Source organism: Phoenix dactylifera, chromosome 1 (genome assembly GCF_009389715.1).
Source record: "Phoenix dactylifera cultivar Barhee BC4 chromosome 1, palm_55x_up_171113_PBpolish2nd_filt_p, whole genome shotgun sequence".
Taxonomy (NCBI): Eukaryota; Viridiplantae; Streptophyta; class Magnoliopsida; order Arecales; family Arecaceae; genus Phoenix; species Phoenix dactylifera.
In genome coordinates, this window is record NC_052392.1 from 31221088 (window position 1) to 31248926 (window position 27839).

At 35.8% G+C, this 27839-nt stretch overlaps 1 protein-coding gene across 1 annotated transcript; it reads left to right on the forward strand.

Moving 5' to 3' along the window:
- Positions 1-411: 411 nt before the first annotated feature.
- On the forward strand, positions 412-27085 carry LOC103704362 (sterol 3-beta-glucosyltransferase UGT80B1). The gene is made up of 15 exons (XM_008787617.4): positions 412-1001; positions 1093-1427; positions 4270-4421; positions 4886-5128; positions 9077-9188; positions 9967-10137; positions 11254-11317; positions 13041-13098; positions 13190-13367; positions 17767-17897; positions 21959-22061; positions 23726-23802; positions 24511-24558; positions 25869-26018; positions 26622-27085. The coding sequence occupies exons 2-15, from the start codon at positions 1139-1141 to the stop codon at positions 26814-26816; spliced, it is 1971 nt and encodes a 656-aa protein (XP_008785839.3). The 5' UTR covers positions 412-1001; positions 1093-1138; the 3' UTR covers positions 26817-27085.
- The last annotated feature ends 754 nt before the right edge of the window (positions 27086-27839 follow it).

The following is a 27839-nucleotide window of genomic DNA, read 5'->3' on the forward strand; positions in this document are numbered from 1 at the left end:
TTTTTGAAATTATGCTATTGTCTTTGTCTTTTTCTCCTGCCATCAGAATTGTGATCACGATCCCTTATAAATGTTTCTGTTTGCATGTCTATCCATTAAGAGTATTTTAGTTATTTTAATTTGAAACGGTTAATTTTGTAATGGCGTTAGATGGCATGAGTACGTATGCAAAAATAAGAAAAAAAATAGAGTAGCAAAATAAAAGAATATACATATAAATATTAATTTTAGGAAGATATTTATACAAAATAACTAAAAAAAGAAAAATTTTTCCAAAAGAAAAGGACAGCACGGCCAAACGGATGCCCACAGCCGAGTTGCTCCATCCACACGTGACGCACCGCCCATTCTACTGCGGTATGCATTCCAACGATCCAACGCAAAAGAACAAAAACCCGAAATCTTGGAAGGAGAGCGCGCGAGAGTCACGCTCCCCACGGCCGCGCCCCGCTCGACGATTACTCTCCTCCGCCGGACCACCTTAACTAATTCCCATTGATTCGACCGGCTCCGCTCACGCATGAACGGATCTCGAGCTCATTGACCACCCGTCCCATCTGTCCTGCCGGGGCACCGGACAGGAACCGTTACAGACCCGTTCGTGATCCGGATAAAACCCGGCGGCCCGCACCACGCCGTCTTCTTCCTCCCCGACCGTAATAAATTTGACGGCGGACTTCTTCCCGCGCCTCTCGCTCCGCCTCTCCTCCCCTCTCCGTGTGAAAGGGATCGTCAGGGATCAAGACTTTCTATTCCCCACCCCCAAACGTTTCTCGGTTCCTCCTCCGTTTCCCCTGAGCCCTCTAACCCCCCCCCCCCTCAAATCCCCCTCTCTCACGATCTCGAGCAGTTTATTTCTAGGGTTTCGAGAGCCGGCGGAGAAGCCGAGAGGCTCGCTCCTCGGAGGGTTTTCCACGGTGGTGGAGCACTGCGCCTGATTCTTGGTGGTGATAATATATATTTGACTGGTAGTTGCGAGGGGGGCGATTCTTTAACGTTAGGTAAGAGTTGCTCTACTACTCTGTTTCAATTCAGTTTTGTTGTTGTCTTGATCTTGGAGTGTCTGTTTTTGGAAATCTGATGGTTTGGCAGCTGGGACGGTGGAGTTTGATGCTTTGATGCGACCGCGGCGGACGAAATGGCGAGCAACGGGGTGGGAGTGAGTTTTGATGATTGCGGGGTGGCTGTGGGTTTAGATGATTGCGGCTTGGCGAAGAAGGGTTTGATAATTAATTTGGAAACATCAAGGGAGGTAGGGGTGAAGGAGGGAACTGGTGGTTCTTCTCGTTTAGAAGGGGTTGGGTATTCTTTGGCCAATTCGTTGCATTCAAGTGTTTCTGGATCGAGGGTGTCGGCCTCCTGCAATTCTTTGGATTTGGATGTTTCTGGATTGAAGGAGCCGGGCTCTGAGTCATCGCCTAATTCAGGTTTGTTTCCTAACAGACATGGTGTAGTAGATTTTGTTCTCATGATAGTTGGAGTAGATATGAAATCTTATGATTTAAGTTCCATGTGGGGGCCATATGATTCCGTAAACTGTAACTTCGCCAAGAATTGACATACAACTTAGCTGTGATGCAATCACTCGGAAGATGATTATATTTGTCAAACTGCATTGTAGCATGGTACAAGAAGGTCAGGAAATGCTGGACAAGCATTTCAAGTCATCTACATAGTCACTGCCCACAACTAATTTCTAGCTGAAATGGTGCGTTGCACAGTATCACATGCATAAGCACTCTATTCCAGTCATAACAAATGCTCCTTTAAGTGATTTTCCAGTTTGCTTCTTTTAAAATATAATGATTTTGAGTTTCCGAGTTAAAATTGTACTTATTGAATTACACACTACCCATTATGCAAAATATGGCAATAAGACTTTTCTTAAATCGTCTGTACATTTGTGGGTTCAATCTTGCTAATGGTTCCTAACCATGTCCAGAGCCGATAGAAGTGCCTATAAAGCTCCTTTGACAGGTTGTGCTGGTGTTCTTCTCTTACCCCTGTTCGCCCCTTCATGTTGGAAATCACGTGTGCCGATAATGCTCCCCGTGGACCATGGTGTATGCGGCCATGGCACTTCTAATAGTTCTTGTTTATCCTATCCTCTGGTTTATAAGATATCTCACTAAGATTTTACTAAGATAACCATACTTGTACTTTTTACTCTTTTATCTTTTGTTGATGTGCCTTCTTCACCAGCGCATGTCAGTCACTTCAAACGCCACAATTTGGCAATGTGTTTATCTGTATGTTTGTACTATTAAGTGCCTCCTAATATTGCATAGCTACTTCAGTCCAGATCTTTTTTGTTGCTTTTTGTTTCATGATCCTTCAAACGTATAATCCATTGTGCATGCTTGTTCATACAATAGCATTTGTGTCTTTTCTTGGGAAATTCTCAGTTGGTAAAAGAGTAAGATCATGTATCCTTTTCGCCCTTTCCAATTTGTTGTAGCATAGTAGTAGGCAACAATGACATACACTATAACTTTGCAAGTAATTTTTTTCACACTAGTATTTTCTTTCTCCAAAATAGCGATCATATAATACCATTTCTCTCCAACAACCAGAGGGCCAACTGGTAATTTCTGATAATCAAATTTTAGTTATGGACCTTTCTTATTCTTATTGGTTTGGATGTGTAGAAGTTTTTATTTTAATGATACATTCTCAACATCCTATTGTATCATATGTATCTAAGCTCACAGTATTTCATCATGGTTTGACAAAGGCAACTGTGCTTAAATTTGCCCCTTGGACTATCATTTGTTTATTTTTAATGAGGCAGCTCCTTTTACCAAACCTTTATAGCTATTTGTCATTACTTGCTGGACACATTGTAAATTCGAGTGAACAATAGAAGAATGTTCCTTGGTTGCATGAGCTTGAATTGCATACTCAATAAAATAGCACTCCCAACAAACTGGCCTTTGAGTTTTCATTGGAAGATCCCTTGCGTACCCAAAGTTCTCTTAGCCATGAACTGGACATTCAACCCTAGACAGTCAATATGAAGTGCAGGAACAATCATAAAATGCTCTCAGGCCTTGTAGGATCAGATATATGCTTGGAAAATGCAACAACCATTAATACGTAATTCCATAGAAAAGTAATATGAGGTTTGATTGTTATATCTTGCAATACATAAACCTAAATACCATATATGTGAGGAGTTCACTACTCTCCTTCCAAAGGATTGAAGCCTCAATATTACCAATTTAAAATTGATGCTGGGCATTCTAAATTGAGAATCCACACCGTCTATCATGATCTACATCATGGAAACTATGAAGAAAACAAAAATTAGATGTTTTGGAAGCCTCCTAACCATACATTGAATGTTCATGGACATTGATGGTTGTGATAGTGCTAGCATGCCAAACTATATAATAGGACATATAGATTAAGAATCCATACCATTGATCATGATCTACTCGTCATCATTAATATATATATATATATATATTCAATAGATTTGCATGCTTCCAGACCATAAATCATGGTCATTCTAAATTGAATATCCACACCATCTATCATGATCTACGTCATACAAATTGCCAAGAAACCAAAAATTGGGTGTTTTGGAAGCCTCTTGCTGTCTTGCCCATACATCAAACGGGCACATACATCAAAGGTTGTGATGGTGTTAGTATGCCAAACTGCATCATAGGGCATATAAATTAAAAATCCATAGTTGATCATGATCTACACCTCATAAATCAAACATGTATCAATATTCAATAGATTTGTATGTTTCCAAACCATATATCATGCAAAACATCATATTGAGCCATTAAAACAATATATTTTTGAACCACTTGATGGGCGTTCAAAAGACATGATTTTGGTTTCAAAGTAGTTTTTGTGATATGGACCATAACCAATGGTGCAGATCCTCTATATCAAATATCCATCTTTTTTATCATAGATTGGTACGATCGAGGCTTCAATTCTTCTGGAAAGAGATTAGAAAACTCTTCATTCTGGATACCTGATAACATGCTCGAGTGGTTATGCTAGAAAGATTTTGTTTGTTGTTGTAATCTCTCACAGGCATTTTAAGTAGTCTATGAACTCGTTATCTGACACAATTGATTGCAATTCTATTCTGGTAGAGAGTGCATGCGGCATATATATTTCACATTTTTAATGCATTATGCTCGAATCTAACTTTTATGTGTAAATTTACCCAAAAAGTTAAATTCTTTTATTTGTGTCTGCATAGTCCTTTAATATACTATTCCATCTTTTAACTTCTACTTTCAGGCTTGGAGCATTGTAATTCTGCACCGGTGCGATCTAATAGTAGTAGTATTCTAGTTAAAGGTCCAGAGCTTTCTTTTCCTAGATCCAAGATGGAAAAAAAGGAAACCCCAAAGTACGACTTGAAATTGGATAGATTATCAGAGAATGAAAAGGTAAATATCTTCAGACAATAATCTTTTGATGTGATTGCAGTAATGCGCTTATATGTCTATAAATTAATACTTTCTCTTTATATCTAAACTTGCATGTGAAAAGGTAATGTGTATTTTTTCAAGATGTGATATTGGATGCAGCACATTTGCAGAGACTAGGAAGATCCTGCTTAGCACTTTGCCTTCACTTATTGGTGCATATGATATGTTGAATATAACATACCATTTACTGTTGTTTTTTACCTGTTCTGGAAATGATATTCCAGTATGCCTTTCTCCTTATGCTTATCCATTTTCCTGGTCGTTATTTGTCTTTTCTATGTCTCTAGGGAATTTAAACATTTCCACACTGTATCAAAGAAAAGCTTCCATATATTGGTTTTTCTTATTTATTAAATTATATATACTTTCAAAGTTCAATTTTTCCTTCTTTTGTAGTTAATGAATTATCTAAAATGTTTCAGAAAAAGATCATTGAGAACCTAGTGAAGATCCAGAATGATGGTACAGTGGAGGTGGATGTAGCTCGTAGTGCGCCTGTAGCATCAGAGCTACTGGAGCTTGATGCCGTTGATGCTACACCAACAGATGTTGAGAATACTGTCTTTGAATTCAGCAAGTCGGTCCCAAAATTGAAGATTGTAATGCTTGTCGTTGGAACAAGAGGAGATGTTCAGCCTTTTATAGCTTTTGCAAAGAGACTCCAGGCATGTATACCAAAATCCTCCATGATACTGTAATACATGGATGCTTTCAACTTTTGTTTACTCTCTTGAGTCCACTTGGTCATTCTGGCATGATTATACATGCAAACTTGAAGCCTTGCGGCATTACTTACCAGCAGTCAAATTATGCTGATCTGTGAGTGATTTTTGTAATTTTTAAGTTTGTTCTCTCAAAAAAAAGAAATTAAAATCATCTAACATTTACTTGTAGAAAAATGTAAATACAACTCAAATAATTTTATATTGGGGTTGACAAAAGCCATATTGGCCTTTTGACAAGGTTTGAAATCTTGGTATCACTCAGGCCTGAGAACAAAAATGGTTCAGTGTCTACATTTCTTTTTCTTATTACCAGCAACATATTGTGAATTAGCTTGATATTTGTGCTTATAAGAAACAAAAGTATCATAGACATATAATCATAAACAAGCATGAAAGCCTCACCTGTTTGTCTGGTGCTTCCTTTGGGAATCCAACTTAACTGTTTAATCCAATCCAAAGTCATGTCTCAAAGCATTGAAATTTTGTTTAAATTTACCTTTGAGTTTTATCCAAGTGTTTGTATTGTTAATAGAAGAGCCACCCCCCCCCCCTCCCCCCACCATGAAAAGCATGAAAGATGTCTTTAATTCCTTTTATTACTTAACCAAACATTTCTTAGTCTCTTCCTATTTCTTTCAATTCTTCTTCTATAAATTTCCTCTGGGGTTTCCTCTGTATTTTGTTCCTAATTATAATAACTTCAATAGTAGAGTTTTGGAGGATGGAGAACTAGTTATGGGCTTGAAAGTTAAAATGTGTCTTTGGTGCAAGAACATGGCTGTAGCATTTGTTTAGCTTGTATGGTACATCAGAACAATTCTTTGACCAGGGACAGACCCTAATAAGTTACATTTTGTTTCAGTTTAATTCTGTTTTTGTTCCCCAACTTGCTTGAAATTCAAGCCTATGATCTTAGCATTATAAAATATCGGCTAAATAAATTATGTTGTTCACCAAACCTTGTGTACATAGGGTTAAGGAATATAAGCAGAATTACATTAGTTGGAACAGGGCGTTTCAGGAGAAAACATGAACAATGATTGGTATAGCCCATAAATGAGGTTTTTGGTTGTTATTTTTTGTGTATGCATGTACATATATGTGAATGCATGTATATGTATTTATGAATATATGCATGTTTGTGTATATGTATGTATGCATGTGAGTGGGTGGACTGCTGGGTGGATTCATGTTTCATGGGTTACTTGGCAATATTCAGGATAATAGCAAATTGGAGAAGCTTTTTTAATTACCAATAAACCTTGTAGTTTAGAGTTTAACTGAGTGTTTGAAAGGACATGTAGCATGGAGCAATACTGATTAAGAAATACATTCCTCTCTGAGGCCACAATTGCAATTTAGTCAGCGATTTAATCATTTAGAAAGGAACTTGGTTTCCTGATTAGGATGGCACTAGAAACTATTGATTGTTGGTGCATCATTGATTCTCGATCCAATGTAGGGATGGACAAGCTTGACATTGGATGCACTTCAGTTGTATGTTGCTAACTGGCTATTCCTGACAGCTTTCATCAATACCTGATTACAGCGTCGCCTTCCTATCATCTTTCTAGAATTCAACATCCAGTATTTGACTCCTACTATCTCCTTGAACGAGAAAAAAAGATCTAAGGTATCTTGAAGAAAGTAAAGCAGGAATAGATGGCCTGCCCCTAGCTGGAAAGAATTTCTATACAGGAGTCCTTTCATTCCCTGCCGCCTGCTTTTATAATCGGTCATTCCTTCTGGGCATCTCAAGGAAAAATCTTTCACGATATATCCTAGAATTGGATGGATAATAGTTGTTTATTCCACTGGGAGCGAGAGGCAGGGGTGACATCAGAAGTAGGATTGTTGAGCAGATAACAGCATTGCATTCTGATGTTGCTTCTCTTATGTTTTGCTTGATTGGATACTTTAGCTTGCTTGTTTTCAGGAATAACCCACCTGTCCTCTTCTTCATTTAATTTTGTCTACTTCTGTCTTTAGCGGTCTAGAAAAGGATTTTTCAAGTGAGTATCTTACAATTAAGTGTTATTTCTATGCAATCTTGATCATCACATTTTCGATGGTCATGCATCGTTTTGGTAGGACTGGATCTCATGTCTCAGGAATACCGAGTACTGCAAACTGAATAACTTGGTACCACATTTTGATAGCATGGACAGATGAATCTATTAAGTTTGCGGTTGAGAGTGACGATGCTTAACTTCATATGTGAATGAGGATGTCAAATTTGCAATGCTGATGATTCTATTGTTATGGTGATATGATATTTTCAGATCTTTCATGTTAGAGACCGAAAGAAAAATGTTGTCAGTGTAATATGAGCCCTAGTGATAAATGGATTAGGATTTTGGGAGCAACACTAGATGATGTTAAGATGAGCTGACCACATTTGTGATTTTTTTGCATGAATGCTTCTTAAACAGACTAAGTAGGCACCCACTAAAATATGTTGGTGTTCATATTTCAAATGATGAAAGTATTGTAAAGCCGATCAGTCTACTATATGGCCTTCTGCATGCCACAATGGCACATTCACACACACTTACATGCTCAGAGGGGTCAGTGTGAGTCTTGTTTTAATGATTGCTAGGGGGCAAAATGGCTTAATATTGTAGATATGGAGTGGTTTGATTCAGAGAGAAAGTCGGAATTGGCATGCTAAAGAGGGGATTCAAATTAGTGCAGAAGGTTGTACAGCGGAAGTAGAAATATGGGAGTATTTAGATTAATATTGAATCTTTCTCAAGGTTTTAGATACTGGTATTGAACCTCATAGCATTTTTCCATCGGATTGCTATGATTCCGGTACCAATAGTATGTACCAAAACTGACGACATCAAAAAAAAGAAAAACAGTTGACACTAATTGATACAGTCAGTATGCACTGATGTGGATGGTTTCAATGTTTTGGCATTTGTACCAATTCCAGTTATTGATCAGAAGGGTGTAGTACCGATGGTACCAATACCCACCTGCTGGCTTTTAAATCCATTGGGAGTAGCTTAGGCTAGATAGTAAACATGAATCATAAAGCTAATCCAAATAGATAATGTAAGACCTATTTGTTTATCTCATTTGATAGCTAAGATTGACATGGATCTTCATTTCACATAAGACAAACTCATAGTGAGAAGAATATGTTCGCAACTCCCAGGATGTACTACCACCTCTCGGAGGATTCTTTATGTTGGCATGGTGTTTTTCTCTTGTCTCTTAGCATGTGGAGTTATTATCCCATATCATGACTTTGGTATGTGAAAAATGGAGATATTATCTATGACATGGTTTCCTTCAAATGTTATGCATTCTATGCTACACCAGCAGGTAGGGAAAAAATCTAAAGTATGACCATATATATTGAGTTGCGTACACCAACTAGCAATTGATTGACACCATTAGAACTTCTCACATATTAATTAATGGTGGATTATGACTATGACGATGCTTGCTTTCTCGAATTATTTGGCAGGCTGATAAAATCTCTCTCTCTCTCTCTCTCTCTCTCTCTCTCTCTCTCTATCTATCTCTCTCTCTTGTCTCGCACGAATATCTCAAAGAAATCTATGCTATATTTGATTGAGTAGTTTGTAGCATTTAATATGGAGGAAAATATAACTAAACTTGTCCCTACGATATGGGATTTTAATACTGGGCATTTCTTTATAAAGCCATTTCTTCATATGGTCTGTTAGCTTCATAAGATAAATCTGGTATTTAGCTTCTTGCTCTAAAGATAGCAATATTCACAGTAGCTGAAAAAAGATAGTGTAGTTGGTCTTCGCCATATGCATATATTTTCTGTTATCCATAAATGTGGTTGTAGCTGTTTCTTTTTGGTATTTTTGTTTTTAATTAATGCAGTGCTATGTTTTCCTGCAGGAGTTTGGTCATCGTGTTCGATTGGCAACTCATGTTAATTTCCGTAATTTTGTGAAGTCGGCTGGTGTTGAATTTTACCCTTTGGGTGGTGATCCTCGAATCATGGCTGGATGTAAGGGTTCCTAGAGTGTATCAAATTTCTTTGATATGCATCATTACATTTCTTGTTTATAATTAGTCTTATGATTGGTCAAATATTCTTCCTATGATCTTTATAATTTATCACATTTGATAATTATAAAGTGATTTCCCACTTTTTCCATCTTGTGTTTTAGCTGGAGAATTGTCTAGTTTTCCAAGTGGTTTGTGTACTCTGTGTGACAACATTTTTTTTATGATAAGTCTTCCCAAACTTGCAAAATTTAAGAACAATATGAAAGGCTAAAGTATATTATAAATCTGGAAAAATAGATTTTCTTATGCTTTTTGAGAATATGAAAATGCATGATATTGAAGTTTACAGACTAGTGAAAGGCTAAAGTACTATGTGAGACAACTTTTTTATTTTTTAATGAAAATCTTCCCAAACTTGCAAAATTTAAGAGCAATTTGAAAGGCTATAGGATATTAAAAATCTGGAAAAAAATAGATTTTCATATTCATTTTGAAAAATATGAAAACACATGATATTGAAGTTTATGGACTAAGGGGTTCTTTCTTGGTTTCATCCAGTTCTTTCTTGGTTTCATCCAGTCATTTCTTTTAGTGAAAGTCATCAAGTTTGATATTGCTTCCCGTTTCTGAAGTGTCTAGTTAATGTTGTTTTAAGTAACTCTTAATGGAGCATTGATAGAACATATTTCTCATCATTTTCTTGTCTATCCTTAATAATATTATAGCTAGTCTTCAGTTTATCTGCTTTATTAAGTCTAAATATTTATAAATAACAGATATGGCAAGAAACAAGGGTTTCCTACTAGCTGGACCAGCGGAAATATCTATACAGCGGAAACAGCTGAAGGAAATTATTAATTCTCTCCTTTCAGCATGTACAGAACCTGATTTGGATTCTGGGGCACCTTTTAAAGCTCAAGCAATTATTGCGAATCCTCCTGCTTATGGTGAGATTGATGCTAATGTGAAATACAGTTTTTTGCACCCATCACTCTCTCTCTCTCTCTCTCTCTCTCTCTATGTGTGTGTGTGTGTGTGTGTGTGTTTGTGTTGCTTCTTAATTAGTACTGGTACAAATATTTATCATGGAATTTAGAGCTAAGGATGCTTTTGCATACCCTCTAGGTCAAGGTCGACCGAACCGGACCAAACCGCCCAGTTCGGCCTGTACCGAGCTGACCTGTTCCGATACGGTACCGTACCGACCTGCCCGCTGAATCCGCCGACCAGTACGGATCTCAGTACCGGTTCGGCAGACCTTGCTCTAGGTTATGGTGATTGTTATGATCAATTAAATAATGGACTAAAAAATCACTTCTCACAATTATGCACTTGTTTATATTTTCATTATCTCACTTTAATGAGTATTTGGCAGTATTTTGTTTCATATAGACTTCATTTCATTTATAATCACATGCCACCATGTATTATTTTTTGTGAAATTCAAACACCAACTACTGCTATTGCGATTATGCAGTTACTTTGCTGTGCAGATTCTCTCATTACCATTTGACCCATTTTATAATAAATTAGGTGACATCTATGCTCCACAAGGAATTGGCCTATCATTCTTATTGCACCAGTTTTTTTTTTAAGTTTGGAGAGGTTGGAAGCTTGTGTCTATGTTAAACATTTATACACACCATGAGTATTGCAGAGAATATATTTTTCTAGTTTGTCTTTGTAAAATTTTCAGGTACTTTTTTTGAGCACATCAATGAAGAACATATGCCTTAATAGGCTTAATGAGTCATGATAACCATAACCCTACTTGTTCGGATGGGTGTTCACCCCAAAGTGTTCCCGGACTGCATGCATAATCTTCAATTTTATCATATGAACCAATTATGGCTCACCCTCATCTGACAAGCGCAAAGCTTGCATATATTACATCTCAAGGAGGAAGATGATCACTACTTCTGTACAGATATTTAGAGATCTTATTTTCATGATCCCATCAATCAATATTTTAATTTAAAGCAACTAAACATCTTTATATGCAGCATGCAAAATTTGTTTGAAGATTTTTACCCTGATTTTCAAGTATTTGGTCATGCCTGCAGGACATGCACATGTTGCTGAAGCTCTTGGTGTTCCTCTCCACATTTTCTTTACAATGCCTTGGACGTGAGTCCATATTACTTTCTGGTTCCTAATGTATTATATGCTTTAACTTTCTAATCCATTGTTAGTCAATTTCCACTAGCACTATGGATGCTACAATCTCTTTTTGTTCAATTTCATTGAATGTTATATACACATAAACTTTTTTACTAAAATGTCATTGTTTGCCATGTAAAATTTGAAAGGTTGCTGATTTTAACAATCTGAAATGCATTAAGCATGCTAAATTCATTACTACAGGGCTTTCTTTATTGTCTATACCGATTCAGGACCTGGTATTGGCACCCATCTTAGTTTGATCCTGTGTTGGTATGGTGTCGGAATGCTGTTGTCCTGACACTCAAGATAGGCTAGCATCTCTATACCTTATGGGGAAGCCTCCAAACCCGTCTTTTTATTTTTTTTTAACTTTTAGGATTTTTTGTTGGTTTTAATGATTTTTGAGGTCTTTTGAACCTCCTAAATGGGCCTTTTCTTAAGCTTCTTAAATGAGCACAATATTGAGATGCCCTTCTTGTAGGCTTTTTTTTTCAATATTTTGTAACTCTTATTGTCTTCAGTGAGCTTTTAATAAGTATTTACAAGTTTTAAGATCATTAAATAGGGTTTTGAGTTGATCGTTGGTATCGTTATTAAAATCTTATAATTGATAATCTGGATCTTACGATCTAGATTAAAATGGTCCTAAATGATTTGGATCACATGTTTGGATAGGGAATGGTCAGGAAGATAGGAATTAGATCCATAATATGAATTATACAGTCTATTGGATCAGAAAGACTGACTTGATTAAACCATTTAGACATTAAAACATATGCGATTCCATTTTCTATAATTTGTTTGGTTACATGGCTTTTAAATTACTTAATACTAATAAGTCTTGAGTAGTAAAATATGCAAGCTTGTCAAAGGAAAACTTTCATATTTTTACAATCATTAATTAAAATCCTGCTCTTGTCTTTATTAAAAGATTGTAACTAAAATACTAATTGAATTAATAGGTATATGTGAATATTTTGAATAACCAAACATGATGTTTGTTTCCTTAGACATGTTGTATATGGACTTCTAAACTGGCGCGCGTTCCTTATGAGATGAACGTATAAGACTACAATGTCGTTTGGTTAGAAGGGTGGATTGATGTGCCTCTTGACTATGATAATGATCTGGATATCTACGAGAGCCATCGCTACTCGATCCGATTTTAGATATCGTTGTGCATGTTATACTTTAAATGAATGTAATTGATTGTATTATTTTAGAATTTTCACGCCACTACTTGATTTGAGGATATTTTATGTTGTTCCTTGTAGCATGCAACATTTTATTAATTATTTTATGATTTGTATCATTTTAAAACAATAAAATACATCATTTAGGTTAAATCCGAATCATAGAAATATCAAAAAATACCAAAAAAAATATTAAAACAATAGCTAAAAAGCATCAAATTATACTTAAAATTATTGAAAAAGTTCAAAAAGAGTGATTACCAATTAAATATTCTTGAAAACTCAAAAAAAATGAATGTGCCAATACGGAACCAACACGCCCTACCCGTACCGGTACTGGTTCGGCGGACCTTGCCTCCTAACGTCTTGGGCTCGAGAACTTTGAGCATGGGTTGTCTTCTTTAGTCATATTGCTTTATGAAGCAGCTCTACTTTGTTAGATACCTACATTATTGGTAATGATGCACCTTCTCACTTCTCACATTTATAGGCAGGCCAACTAATGAGTTTCCACATCCATTGGCGCGTGTGCCTCAGAGTGCAGCATATAAGGTATGCTCTCATTCATTTGACTTATTCGTTTTGTTGTTTAGACTTTTTCCCCATAAAAACCAGTCAATTAATTATACCCTTTGTTCTCCAGCTATCATATATTATTGTGGATTTGTTAGTATGGTGGGGTATTAGGGGATTCATCAATGACTTTAGAAAAAGGAAGTTGAAATTGCCTCCTATCGCTTACTTCAGTACATATCATGGGTCCATATCACATTTGCCAACAGGATACATGTGGAGCCCCTCCATTGTGCCAAAACCAAGTGGTAAGTTGGCTCTTTGGCTGTTACTATGTATAATGGATGGTTAGCCTTTCATAGTTCTTTCCTAAGAAATGCTGGAAGCAAATTTCTTTATGTTTCTCCTATTCAACATGTTCACATGCATTCTTTACTATAATGTTACTCAAGTTGGTTATTTTCTTTGTTGACAAATATGGTTTATCCGCAATGGTTAGTTGTGTTCGTCACACTGATCTATTTGTGAGGAAAACCTAATTGCTCCGTCATTTACTGTAGTTTCTAAACTAAAATATATAGTGTAAATACATATGTATATGCACATAGATACACATGATACACAATGTTTTAGTTCTCATTACAAGACACTGGTATGGTTGGTGTGACATGATATGCCTCTGTACTGACACAGGGTATGTTGTTGGAGCCGGCAGTACAAGGATGTATGAAGTACCCAAAATTCCAGTACCATACTGGATTTGTGTGGTACAACTTGCACTGGCCAGTATGGGTACACCTTGTATTGGCTGGTATTTAAAACATCGAGTACGTACATATGCAGATACTTAAATATGTGTAGGGGATGTTCCCAGTGAATTAACATGGTTATGCGGCTTATGCCTAGTGTAAAATGCTAGTGGGTGCTCAACAATGACTTGCACCATGCATCATGTTAATCATATTTTTATATATCTTGAAATACATATTGACCAAAATGCATGGTCTTGATAGTTCCAAACCATAGATCTAAAAAATGATTTGTCCTATGTTCTGAAAAAATCATTTAGTTAAATCACGATGCATAGGTGATAAATCTGTAAGACACTTGCAGTTGTTTTTAAGCATATATATTTGTAGATCATTATGAATGGTATGGATCATCTGTATGAATGCCTCATCATCCATTTTGATAACAAGGCATGATTAAGTTGGTGTGTCTGTACTCAAGTATATGTGTTTATAAATTTATGACATGTATAATAAATTTCTATATATGTGACTGATCTGTTCTACAGGTTGGATTTGAAACCAAATTCCATCGGTGCAGTATACATGATTAGTTATTTAAATTAAGAATTTAAATCATCAATCATGTTTTGACATCAAGTTTGCCTAAAAATCAAATCGAATATTTCGAAGTTTCTTACCTGTTAATCAAGTGACCACAAAATGGGCATTTTCCATCACAAGATACAATAGTTTGATGATTTATGGTTTAAAAGTTGTTGAAAATTGGATCAACTTGTGCCTTAAGATGTGTATATCATGATTGGTGGTGTGGACTGTTCTCAGTTAATATTGCCTACAATACATTTGGAATTCAAATTTTATCAATACTGCCTATTTTATGTCCACTTTGACTCAAATGTAACCTCCAAAGCATTTGGCTTTTGGTTTCTTAGGTAATTGCAGATCACGATTAATGGGGTGGTTATTTGATTTACATGACTTCATTGTGTATTTCAACAAAAGTTTTTTAGGCTCAAATCCTGTTGGTTGGAGTCCAGCTCATTTTTAGTGTAGAATGATAAATTAAGTAGGAGTCCAGCTCACTTTTAGTGTAGAATGATGAATTAACTGACTGAAGTATGTGCGTGAATGCATGTATAGTTGAGTAGTCTCTTACAACAAATCATGCTATATTTGCAAAGAATAATATGGATTAATATGAGAATTCACATGGCAAATCATGATTAAGGCTTCTCAACCATGTATGTAGGGGTTTTAAAATGAATGATATTGATTGATCTAGGTTTAAACTTTTGCATTATGGGCATTATAAATCAAAAATTAGCAACACTTTGCAGAATCTAAGCATCTTTGAGACACGTGAACCAAAATTTTATAGGTCTGGGACTCTGGATACTTAAGTTATATCTTTCCTTTAGAAATGTGCAACTAACGATCAGAGCATTTAACGTTTGCTCTTTAGGTATTTTGAATTAATTATGATAAAGGGTGTTGATTCATTTGAAATGCTCATCATGTAATTTGCATTAGAATCATGCTATGTTGTACCGTACCGAACCGGACGGCACCGAGCGTACCGTAACAGTTTGGTACCGGTACCGGTACTGGTGGCGTACTGCGTACTCTCTATACCACACAAGCATGCATGCATGCAAATTCACAATGCATAGATTTCTGTGCACAAGTCTCTGCGTATGCTTGCATGTATGTGGACTAAATTCTATCAGTACAAGTTGAACCTAAACACAGATGTCTCAGACATTATGGAGCATCTGTATTAGTAATACCTGACTTGAAAAAGGGCAATTGCTTTTGGTTGCATTGCAATATCTTTTCTATGGTCAAGCATTTTCTTCATCTTAACAATCTCAAGAAAAAGCTAGTCAAGTGCGTATTAGTCCAGCTTCTCTCATGTTCTTTGGAGCCCATGTATTTTGTAGCTGGCTTTACTTAAGCTTTCCTTATCAAATCATCATATAGTTACCTTCTCTCTAGCTGATATTTCCTCCAAGTCTACTTTTGATTCATCTAAATGTTCTTTCTCTGAGTCTCTTCCTCCAGTAAATTGTCTTCTCACCATCCTTTGGTCCTAGCTGTTCATTTATGCACCAACCAGTTGCTTGTTCTATTTATGACTTCCCTCCTTATTCATTTTATCCTTGACAAACTTTTTCAATCTAAATTGCTATTCTTTTTAGTCCCTCACCTTTACAATGTCCAGGACTTTTATGTTATTAGTTCTTTGTCATACATTAAAGCATCACTAATCTGCAAGCTGGTAGGTTGGATTTGGTTTTCCAATCATGATTTTTATTTGAATCAGATCAAATTTGAATCAGGCCTGACCATCTCCTTGGTGGTTGGATTGCTGTAAGATATGTTTAATCGATCCATCAGGTCTTTCAGTCAAATTGGGTCGGTAGTAACCCAATCACAAATGACTGAAACATGTATAGGTTGGTTACTTAATTGCATACTACACACACGTGAAATCAATAGTTACAGCAAGCAAGCATTATCAACAAGCCTTGCATATGTCTTCTTAGGAACCACATAAAAGTTGTCTTTAAGAAAAAAAATTGATGACTAATGACATAAGATTATCGCTAACACCATAATTTCTTAAATTTTAGGATGATCAGGATGGATGAAACCAAAGTTTTAAATAGTGTGGAATGGGACCGTCTCGATTTTTCCATGGAGCGAGACACCCAATGTATTGACCCTCGGGACGGTGGATGTCCCATCCCGTCTCGGTCCATTTCTCGATCTGCGCTGGCCCATCCAGACACTTAGGATGGTGCCCCATCTAGACACTTGGGACAATGGGGCATCCTACTGTCCCACTAGTATTTAAAACCTTGGATGAATATTATATCAGTTTTGGGTCAGTTCAGGTTGGATCGGGTCTTGTATGATCTATATCTTATGTATATATCTGAAATACTCATATTTTTAGATCTTAGGTAATCAAAATGACTTCAGTTCCAAGTGGTCTTGTATGATCTATATCTTATGTATATATCTGAAATACTCATATTTTTAGATCTTAGGTAATCAAAATGACTTCAGTTCCAAGTAGACCAAGCCATTTTGGGTTAGTTTTGGATTGGAAGTGGTGTTGATGTTATTCATTTTCATCTTCTTTGAATTTCAACAATCTGCTTCTAAGTTTCTCTGTATGTATATATGTTATTTTATCATCTTCAGAAATTCTATAGCACGTCTTGTTAGTCAAGTGGGAAGGAAAAAATAAAAACAAAAGACTTTATCTATGCTCATACAACTATCTTAGCTTACTTGAGATGTTCTTATAGCTGACTGCAGACTTTTTCTCCACAAGATAACTTGAAAGAAAATTATATGCGGTTATTACTGTGTATCCCAACAACCCTTTTGAGGTCCACCTGTAAGTAGTTCATCCTTTTCATCCCACATTGACAAAGTTTCTGCTGCACTGGCGTTGATTGCTTGTCAAATAATAACATATTGTCATGCCAAATTATTTTTACTTTATTGCGACAGTACAGTTGAAATTAATAATTTTCTAGCACTTAAGAGGTGGGGTAGGGAGCATCCAGGATTATGAGCCAAGGAAACTATGGCTAGTGAGCTGGTTCAGTTTATCGCTAACTGAGCATTTTGGAATCACATAAATTAGCATGAGAAATAAACTTCACATTTCTCTCTTGCATGTTATAACTTCAAGATCTTTAAATATCATGATAGTATGTCTGAAGTCTGTTCAAGTGCTACTCTCCCTCTGCTAACTAAGTAACATCGAGACGATTCATGCTTTGCACCATGTTCTCTGAAACAGGCTGTCAAACATTTGGCTTTTATATGCTGCTGGAATTTTTTTGCTTAGTGGATTGTCTCAGTATTGATTTGTTTCCTTCTTCTAAAACCCCCAATTTTCTAACTAACTAGACTTATTTCATTTAATCATTTGCAGATTGGGGTGTCTTAGTGGATGTTGTTGGTTTTTGTTTCCTGAACCTTGGAACAAAGTATCAACCACCAAAGGAGTTCACACAATGGATTCAACGGGGAACAAAACCTATATACATAGGGTTTGGTAGCATGGTATGTTTCCTGCTAAAGAAAAAGGCTCCATGTTGATATACTTCAATAGGCTAGTTGTCTTCTATGATGTTTACATCAACTTAAATCTAATTATCTGATTGTAGTGTAGTTTGCTTTTAGAATTTGTGAAAACCATGGTAGAAGTAGCAGATTACCTCAGCAAAGTTTTAAGATGGGCATTCAAGTTTGGAATTGCATTGTACTTGCACTCTATTTTTTACTTGAGGCTGTGGTTTTTTTCTCTGTTGTGATTGAATATATTCTAAGTTTCTAACTAAAGTGAAATGACTATCTCCGCCACATGCTGGTTAATACTTTTGGCACACCTGAACTTCTTTTAGACCTTTATTTCTACTGGTCTATGTTTAAAGACTTCAATCCTTGACAACGGTTAAATGGCATCCATTTGCACTAAAACTATTTAAGCTAGTATTTCAAGCAGCAATAGTAAATAGATGAGTTCATTTGTAAATACAATTAAAGCAGATTATTTGAAGTGGGCTTTTTTTGGATTCCTGTGATTGTCCAATGCAGCTAAGGTATAAAAAATAGAGGTTTTTGCATGTATACCCTCGAATATATGCAAAATTGTATGAATACCCTCGTAAAATTACTATTTGCATGTATACCCTTATAAAATACTTATTTTGCATATATAGCCTTCTTTTTCTTTCTTTTTTATATATGTACCTATACTATCTAACGCCGTTAAAAAATAAACGATTTAAATTTAAAATGACTGAAATACCTTTACAGATAGATGCGGAAAAAGAAAACTTTATAATGATACACATGTAAATAGCAACTTTGCAGGGATGTTCATGCAATTACGCATATTTAGAAGGGTATACACTTTAAAAAAATCAATAAAAAATTATCAAAATTCAATAAAGATAATTTTAATAAAAAAAAGATGGCAAAAAAAGATTAGTATTATCATGTCATATGATCTCATTGTTAATATCAACTCAAAAACATACAACTCAACATTTACAAATCACTAAAAAATATTTTACTAATCTAAGCATCTATAATTAATTTAAATTTTATATGCTTTAATCTTTTAAAAATAATGAAGAATATATAGATGTTATAGATTCAATAATGATAATTATGTCAAAATTAAATGAAAAATAGCATTACCAAAATGATCACCTAATATTCCAACTTGACCGAGTCATGATCTTAAAAAATAAAATTGACAATGTGGCTCAATCTTGTTTTAACTTGTCGATCCAACTGAATCATAAAGGACTTAACAAGTTCCAGCAGAGTTTTGATTTTTTTTTAATGAATTTTTTGAATGTATACTCTTCTAAATATGAGAAATTGCATAAATACCCTTGTAAAGTTACTATTTGTGTGTATACCCTTATAACTTTTTTTTGCATATCTACCCATAAGGGTATTTCAGTTATTTTAGTTTTAAGTTGTTTATTTTTTAACAACTTTAGATGGTACATATACATATGCAAAAAAGAAAAAAAAAGAAGGATTTACATTCAAATAGTAATTTTACGAGGGTATTCATGCAATTTCATATATTTAGAAAGGTATAGATGTAAAAAATCCTAAAAAATATCTACATATTGTCTTCATACTAATTTTTGCCAAAAGGGGGTTAAAATGGATTCTTTGCTATAATTAAGTGCTACCGAATGTAACTAAGTTAGCATTGATTGGAGCTAGTTTGAGTCTTCGTTGAATGATCTGAAAGGAGCAGAGACCTTAACAGTTGTGTTCTTTTGGTGAAAAAGATGCTCTGATGTTTGTCATTGTTGGTTAAATCCATTTGCTGATCTGCACGGTATGCTTTCTAATGGATGCTTTGGTTTGAGGGCTCTGTTAGAGACAGAGGATAGAAAAGAAGGTTCAAGCAAACTTTCCCCTGACTGGATGCCAATTGATATTTAAATAAGATATTCAGCTGTCTAACTAAGATATAGTTAGTCTTATGATTCATTGGATGCCATGCGCTTTATTGCCTTGATATGAATTTATCTATAACCATAACCACCTAACCTTTTTCCCAAATATTTGGTGCTAGCTTTATGGGTCCTCATTCTCCAATCATTCTTAATATGAATTCATCTATAATTTTCTGATATATGTTAATTCCAAGTACTAGAGCATCATTTTATGGTTATTATCGTTTATGATAAGCATGATCATAGTGTATTTCACTTTTTGTTGAAGCAACTTGATTGTCGACAGTCTTCTGTTACATGGTAATTTTGCTGTTTTGGATTCTACCTGACAAATCAATTTTTTTTAATATTATAATAGAGGAATTGTGGGCTTGTTTTTCTTATGGTAAATATTTAGTACAATTCCTTCTAATTTTATTTAAGTGCAGTGAGATGGAAGGATTCAAAGTTTTTAGTTCTGTTGTGCACATTTGAGCTACTCGTTTTTAGATATGCAACATACTTTGCTGTGCCAACACTTGACTAGAATCCACAGTTACACATAGTTAAAACTGTTGGTAGAAATTTAAAAGATACAGAAAGATATTAAGAAAACTTGATTAGAGGATTTAGACTATTTTTTAAACTCCTTTATTGAAATTCTTTAAGACATACTTTATTATGCTAAATGCATATACACTACAAAACCTTTTGACTATGCAATTTTCCCTGGCTATCCTTCTTTGAAAAAGAGAAAAATACTACACTATTGCTCTAACGTCCAATCATGACCTAAAGTCAACTTTTGTCAGGGTATGTGTAACAACCCAGGATCTCACCCAAAATGGCTAGCCAGAAGGTTATTAGTTGGGTTCCTTGATCCTGTATAAGTACCCAAGATCTACCCAGCGAATAACCGATGTGGGACTAAACACACGCTCGCATGGGTCCTCACATACTCCCCCCATTCAAGCCCTGACGTCCTCGTCAGGCTAAGGGTTCAAATCTATTCAAATCTAATCACAAACACCACGATTGGCCCATGGTCAGCCCCAATGGATCTGTGCTGCAGTGTCCCCTAGTCCACATAGGTTATAGACCGGGTCCGCTCTAATACCATTTGTAACAACCCAGAACCTCACCTAAAATGGCTAGCCGGAAGGTTATTAGTTGAGTTCCTTGATCCTATATAAGTATCCAAGATCTACCCAGTGAATAACCGATGTAGGACTAAACACACGCTTGCACGGGTCCTCACAGTATGAACCTCTAATGTTACCTTTCCAGTTTGGTCGGTATAATATGCTATGCCCCTGTATCAGCACATGATACATTGCTGAAGTCGGTATACCGCCTATACCATGTATCAGTATGGGGACAACTGATCTGCCCCAATGTACCAATATTAAAATCTTTGGTTTGAATTAGTTCTAATTGTTATGCTACATACAATTATCTATCATAGTGTGCTATAGCATACCAATTAGTTGATGTCACTTGTGCGCTCGCATGCATATCCACGCACATGCACACGCACTCATGCATCCAACAGACAAAGTTTCACACAAAAACAATGTGGATGGTGGCAAAGTAATGTACAGATGCAATAAATACATAGAGAAGCATGGACATTAAGGAACATGCTATTTGTCTCACTATTTCCGTTTAGGTTGCTTGTCTTCAGGAAAAAAATTTATATCCATTTCATTGTTCCTTTTTTGTCTACAAATGTTATATGCTTAAGAAATTCTGTCTATGCAGTACCTTTATTTCCATCCGATTTTCTTACCTAGGCATATTGAGTCTGTTATTTGCCCATTTGGAAGTCCTTCCCAGCTCTATCCATTTAAGAGACTCTTAGGGCATGTTTGGATGCCAGGAGAGTTTATCGTCTGATAAGGTCTAGATGGTGCCAGCTTCTAGTTTAAAACGACGGTGGAAGGTTCCTAGAAATCAAGATTAGTTGTGATCAGCTCCTCCAACTTCTCTCTCACTTGGATTCCATTATATATCAAAATATGAGCCACCACCAAATCTTACCAGGCCAATAAGATCTTTTGGCATCCAAACAAGCTCTTAATTGCTTCTTGTGTTATTTGTTTGAAAAATCTGTAAATGATATTTCATAATGTGAGTAATTTGGTTTTCATTAAGCCTCTTGAAGACTCAAAGAAGATAACATCCATTATTCTGGAGGCGCTGAAGGAAACCGGACAAAGGGGTATTATTGACCGTGGATGGGGAGATCTTGGAAGCAGTAAGTACTTTCTTGCTCTTGTTTTCGCATATGAAGTTGAAGTGCCAACTAAGCTTTGACCAGGTTGATATATGCAGACTTTTTGTCATAAGTTACTGCTATGGTTGGTCTTTTGATAATCTTGTAACTATGGGTCATTCTTTTACTAAATATTGTCTCATGCAACATCTAAAATGAGTTCGGTTATGCATCTGGAAAGAAATCTTGACCTCAAATGTTGTTTAGATATTTTAGTCGATTTGAGTTATGATTTCTAATTTCATCCTCGTTAATAAGCTGCAATGGTTATCATCTACGATGCCATTACTAGCTTTTCAGATTCTTAGCACAGTTAATTGAATCCCTCTTTTATTGTGTCTCTCTACTGCAATCTAGTGTTGCCCAAGGTTTGAAGACTTGGTTTTGGTTTCGGCTGGCGCTGTGAACTTTCAGTTATGGCAATTTCCAAGTTTCGCTTTCAGTCAGAAAAAGTTTGAAAAAAAAAATGAAGAAGAATAGAAGAAACCAAGAAAAGTTATGACCCACCATTTAGATTATTTTATGCTATAGGTTCTTTATTTGTGTGGTTTTAACAATTTTAAACAAAAAAATATTTACATATAAGTGAAACTCAAGATATTACTATTTGTACTATGAATATATCTATATGTTATGTACTTCTTGAACTCGGCTTTTCGAAGATTTATTTTATTTAGCAATTATGTAGTTTTGTAGTGCCTAGTGCATTCAAATTTTCTCTTCATCTTTTTGTAGAACTCGCAAATATTTTGTATCAGGGAATTTCTCTCTCTTATTTTTGATGTTAATTGCTATTTAATCAAATGCATGCAAGTGTACAATACTATATTATTTTATGTTAACAAAAAGATGTTATTATCGTGAAAGGTCTATACTTAGTTGTTCAAAATGGCCTTTGTAAAAAATTGCCCTAAGCATCTTTGAATCCTCAGCCCATCCAGTATGGTTGTTATCTCTCTCTTCTTTTTAACTCAGTAAAGCCAGAATAAGAAGAAACATCAAGAGTCATGTGCTTAAAAAAATAAACAAATAATATAATTGTGGCAATAAATATTAAAGTTTGGCCTTGGTGAAAACCAATGCTTTTCAGCCAAAGTGGATTGGTTTAGACCAAACTTAAAACCTCAGTCTTGCCTCATGACCATGCATAAGAATCCTATGCTGTTTATCCATCATCATGAACCGAACTTATTGTCCTATAGGGATATGTTTGGATGCAAGGAAAACTGCCTGGAAACCTCATTTCTTGGGAAATCTATTTTTCCATTTGTTTGCTTCATTACAAAACTAACAAATTTGGAAAACTTATTACTAGTTTGCTAGAAAACTTTTCCATTTTCATGGAAAAGTCTTAGTTTTCCTTTTCCTTTTCCATGTATTTCCTTGCAACCAAAAATATCCTTAGTTTACCATTATCTATGAAAGTGGTTCTGTAAAATATATTATATCAATTTGTGTGTTTTGTGGGCATATGTATGTATATTTACTATATTGCACACATGTATGTAGATACATATTAGTCATGACATGATTTTTATATGTTGTCCCCTCCTGTCAATTGTCATTGGTATGTGGTGTATAGAAATTTGACTGATTATACATTCTCCAATTAACTATCTTCTAATCCATCGATCTCATTTATGCAGTTTCTGAAGTTCCTGTGGATGTCTATCTTGTTGAGGATTGCCCTCATGACTGGTTGTTCCCTCGGTGTGCTGCAGTGGTGAGTTGCGAAATTTGTTTGACTAACAGTTCTCATATTCAATGTTTTGCCATTCTAATTAATATCTTTTACAAATGAAACGAACTATTTACTAGTAAAATGAAAACTGTAACATATTATCTTCATTATTATAATCTTATTGTTTTGTCTTTAGCCAAAAATTTAATGTCATTATTTTGGCATCTTTGGTTTTGGAGGAGTCTGGAAAATCTGACACATCCAGATCTGATTGTTTAGATGGACCTTTTTCTTTTAATGCATGGATGAGGTATTGCTGGTAACATTGCATTCAAGTGTCTGGCTTCCATCACATTGTATTTCTGGAAACTAATGTACATGAATCTATGGAACATTAGAATATATGGAATAAGCGGTAACAAGTTATCCATATTAAGATGCTACATCTTGAAGTTTTATTTCATTGGATTGCATCTGGAACAGTATGATTTTTTACAATCTGCTGTTTAGTTAATGTATAGCTGGTTCCTTAGTGACAAATCCAGTTCATCATTTCTGCTGCTATTTTTTTGCCTTTCTATGCATCTGATTGGCTGATTGCCAATTCATATCAAAATTTTATGCTATTTTTTGTTCTTCAAAATGATGAGAAAACCTGCAAGCTAGCTACTAGCCAGCGTCTTTGGACAAAACCATTTTTTCTCCTCTTACTGACATCTTGATTGTTTTTTTTTTCCTTTAAATACTTAGGTTCATCATGGTGGAGCTGGTACAACAGCTACAGGTTTAAGGGCTGGGGTAATGATTTCTTTTCAAAACCTTTTCCTATTATTCAGTATCCAATTTCATATATGTGTATATATGCATTTATATTTATATTTCTCTGGACTACACATCCATGAAGCAATGCAAATTCCTAGACATGGGTGCTAGTTGACCACACTTGAGTCTCTTGCACTTATGTTCCAAGAATGCATCGGAAATTAATAAAATCATTTTCAGAAAAAGAGCAACTGGTAGTATATTGATTAGAAACAAGGTGCAACTGTCAATAAAATTTAAAGAAGCAAACTCCATCGCATCAAAACACTCATATCATCACTGAGGTTATCCAGCTTCATAGGCTTCTGTCTTAGTGCAAGCACCAACCACATCTTTCCGATACCGGAGGGTTTCACCATCAAACTTGTGCTTCACAAGCTTGTGATCTGCCACAACCACTTACATCCACTAGGAAATTTGCTTTTGTATTTTCTGTTTGATGAGCGGCTAATTCTTTTTCCGGAAATTTAATGCACAAACTCCATGATTCTTTGATTCACTGAGTGTGGTCTGGCAATAGTTGTAGTTTATATACGACATCATGTGCTAATATATCATGCATAATTGTATTATGATCCGTCCATTCATTTTTAGTAATGATTGGTCAAAAAGTGATTTAGAGAGCCCGTGCCATATAACATGAGAGGGCTTGACGGTTATGGTTAGTAAAGTCTTATAAATGATGCCTTGATATAAATTAATTAGCATTTTCTTGATATAAAAACCATCCTTGCTGCGTTAAGTCGCGCACAACCTGATTCTTTCTTAGTAATAGTGTACAAGCAGAGAGTTTCACTACAAAATTTGTGCTTTACGAGTTGGTGAAACATATTGTGATCTGCCACCACCACTTACGTTCGCAAGGAAATTTGCTTTTGTATTTTCAGTTTGATGAGCAGTTAATTCTTTTTCCTGGAATTAGTGCACAAACTCAATAATTCTGTGATTCACCGTGTGTGGTCTGTAACAGTTATAGTTTGTATGTGACATCATTTGCTAGCATATCATGCATATTATGATCTGTCCATTTATTTATTATGGTAATGATTGGTAAAAAGGTGATTTGAAGGGCCCATGTCATATAACATGAGAGGGCTTGACGGTTATGATTACTGAAGTTTCATATATGATGCCTCGATAGAAATTAATTAGTGTCTGCTTGTAAAAAACCATCCTTGCTGCTTTAAGTTACACATAACCTGCTTCTTTCTTGGTATATTCCATCGTATGCACATATAAGTTGAGCATATGTGGAATCATTCTGACTCATTGCTTTATTATTCCAGTGTCCAACAACCATTGTGCCTTTCTTCGGGGACCAGTTTTTCTGGGGTGATAGGATTTCTGCAAAAGAAGTGGGACCTACGCCAATTCCCATATCTGAGCTTAATGTTGAACGCCTTTCAAATGCCATAAGATTTATGTTGGAGCCAGAGGTAACAATACTGTTTGATTCTCTGTTTAATGCATAAATGACATCAGAATGTGGATAGTTAGTGCACAGTTCCTTCATAGAAATCAGTTTCACCAGTCTTCTTATTTTAAGTTGAAATTAAAAGTCAAGTGGTAGACGTTTTTTGCCACTGGTCGCACAAGCAATTAATTATTAGTGATGAAGCTTGAAAGAACATGCTTTTGGCAGTGTAACGCTGAATCTACTTATTTGATTGTTACATTTAGAAGCTGCGCTCATGCATTGAACCACAAATATTGTATGAACTTGTTACCAAAATCAGGAAACATAGTTTGCTTAGCTAATCTCAGAAACTTGTGCTACAGATAGTTGAATGGTAAGTGCATACTTACACCAACGTACATGCACGCACGCACACGCTCCTACATGACACAACTAATGCGGCTAGAATAAGTTCTGCTCGCAAGAAGTTTACGAACACATCGGACCATTACAAGTAGCAGATAATAATTGGCTTAGCTTTAAAAATTGTTAGAACAGTTCTCCTAATTTATCTATCCTGCTGACATATTTGCTTTATATTTTATTTCTCGTCATCTTGTCTTTCTTCTGATGGTTTTTGAAGGTTAAGTTACGAGCTATGGAACTAGCAAAACAAGTAGAGAATGAAGATGGTGTGGTGGCTGCAGTGAATGCGTTCCACCGCCATTTGCCTCCAGAATTACCAGTCCCTCCTGCTACCACAGATGAACCTCCAAACCTGCTTGAATGGCTGCTCCAGTTAATTGAGAGGTGGTGCTGTCTTCCATGCACCTCATAGCCAGCATCTCCAGTTCACCACTGTGAATAGAATTTGTTTGTTATTCTTGGTCTTCTCTAGTCATTATTTATTATATTCTCATTGGTTTTTTACTTGTGAATATGAGGAATAAAAAGGTGATCATATTATTTTCATGGTCTTTTTTTTACTATTTGCGGAGTGGGGCAGAGTTTTTTGTAGGATCCAGCAGAATACCATTTTTTTTTTTTTTTGTGTACAATATCGTCAAGGAAAGTACATCAAAAACATTGCTTTGGAGTGTTCTGTCTTCTCCCGTTTCAATTGAGTACGTATTCTGCAGGATAGGGATTGCCATCATATTTATGGGTAGTGTGGAGATTGTTTATATAACCGAGGGTGACATCAGTTGCTGAATCAATACATGCATGGACTTTTGCTCAGATGTGCGTCGTTACCATAGCTTCTAATAAGGGTTTACTTCAAACCCACAAAGGTAGGGGTTTCCGCTTTGCAGTGGGCGTGAATGACGTACCCCCGAGCAGGTAGCGAAATTGAAATGGCTTGGGCTTCAGAATCAGAACTCTTGATTGATTTGAGCCTTTATTGAACATAGCAATTGGGTCCAGTAGTAGCCTTCCTCCATCTAAATGAACATGGATGGGACAAACAAAACTTATATCAAGCAACAGCTTCAGATGCCTAAATGAACAACATGGTCAGGACAAACTGATACTTATCAGAGACTCATTTAGTTCCACTGGTTCTATTCTTTCAGCATGCAAGCTGCAAAACATTTGATTCGATCTTATGAGACTGATAAAATAAGTCTCTGAATATGTAAACTGGCGTTCCACAACGTCATCAAACAGGTTGCTTGCTACTGCCAGTATTAGAAGACTCACTATCTCGCCTTCTGTGACTATAGCCTGTCTCAGTGGGCTCTTGGCACCAGTTTTATCTTCTGAATTCCGGGGTTGAAACTTGAACTGGGGCCGCAGTTGGCATAGGCGTGTGACTGGAGCCTGGAACTCTGGAAGCTCCTCGAGACCTTTAAAATTAGAT

Excerpts from the sequence above, each read along its gene's own strand:
- LOC103704362 (XM_008787617.4), top strand. The coding sequence starts at position 1,139 with ATGGCGAGCAACGGGGTGGGAGTGAGTTTTGATGATTGCGGGGTGGCT. Across the intron at positions 13,368-17,766 it reads CATTGTGCCAAAACCAAGTG|ATTGGGGTGTCTTAGTGGAT; the intron begins GTAAGTTGGCTC and ends AATCATTTGCAG. Across the intron at positions 22,062-23,725 it reads ATGGGGAGATCTTGGAAGCA|TTTCTGAAGTTCCTGTGGAT; the intron begins GTAAGTACTTTC and ends TCATTTATGCAG.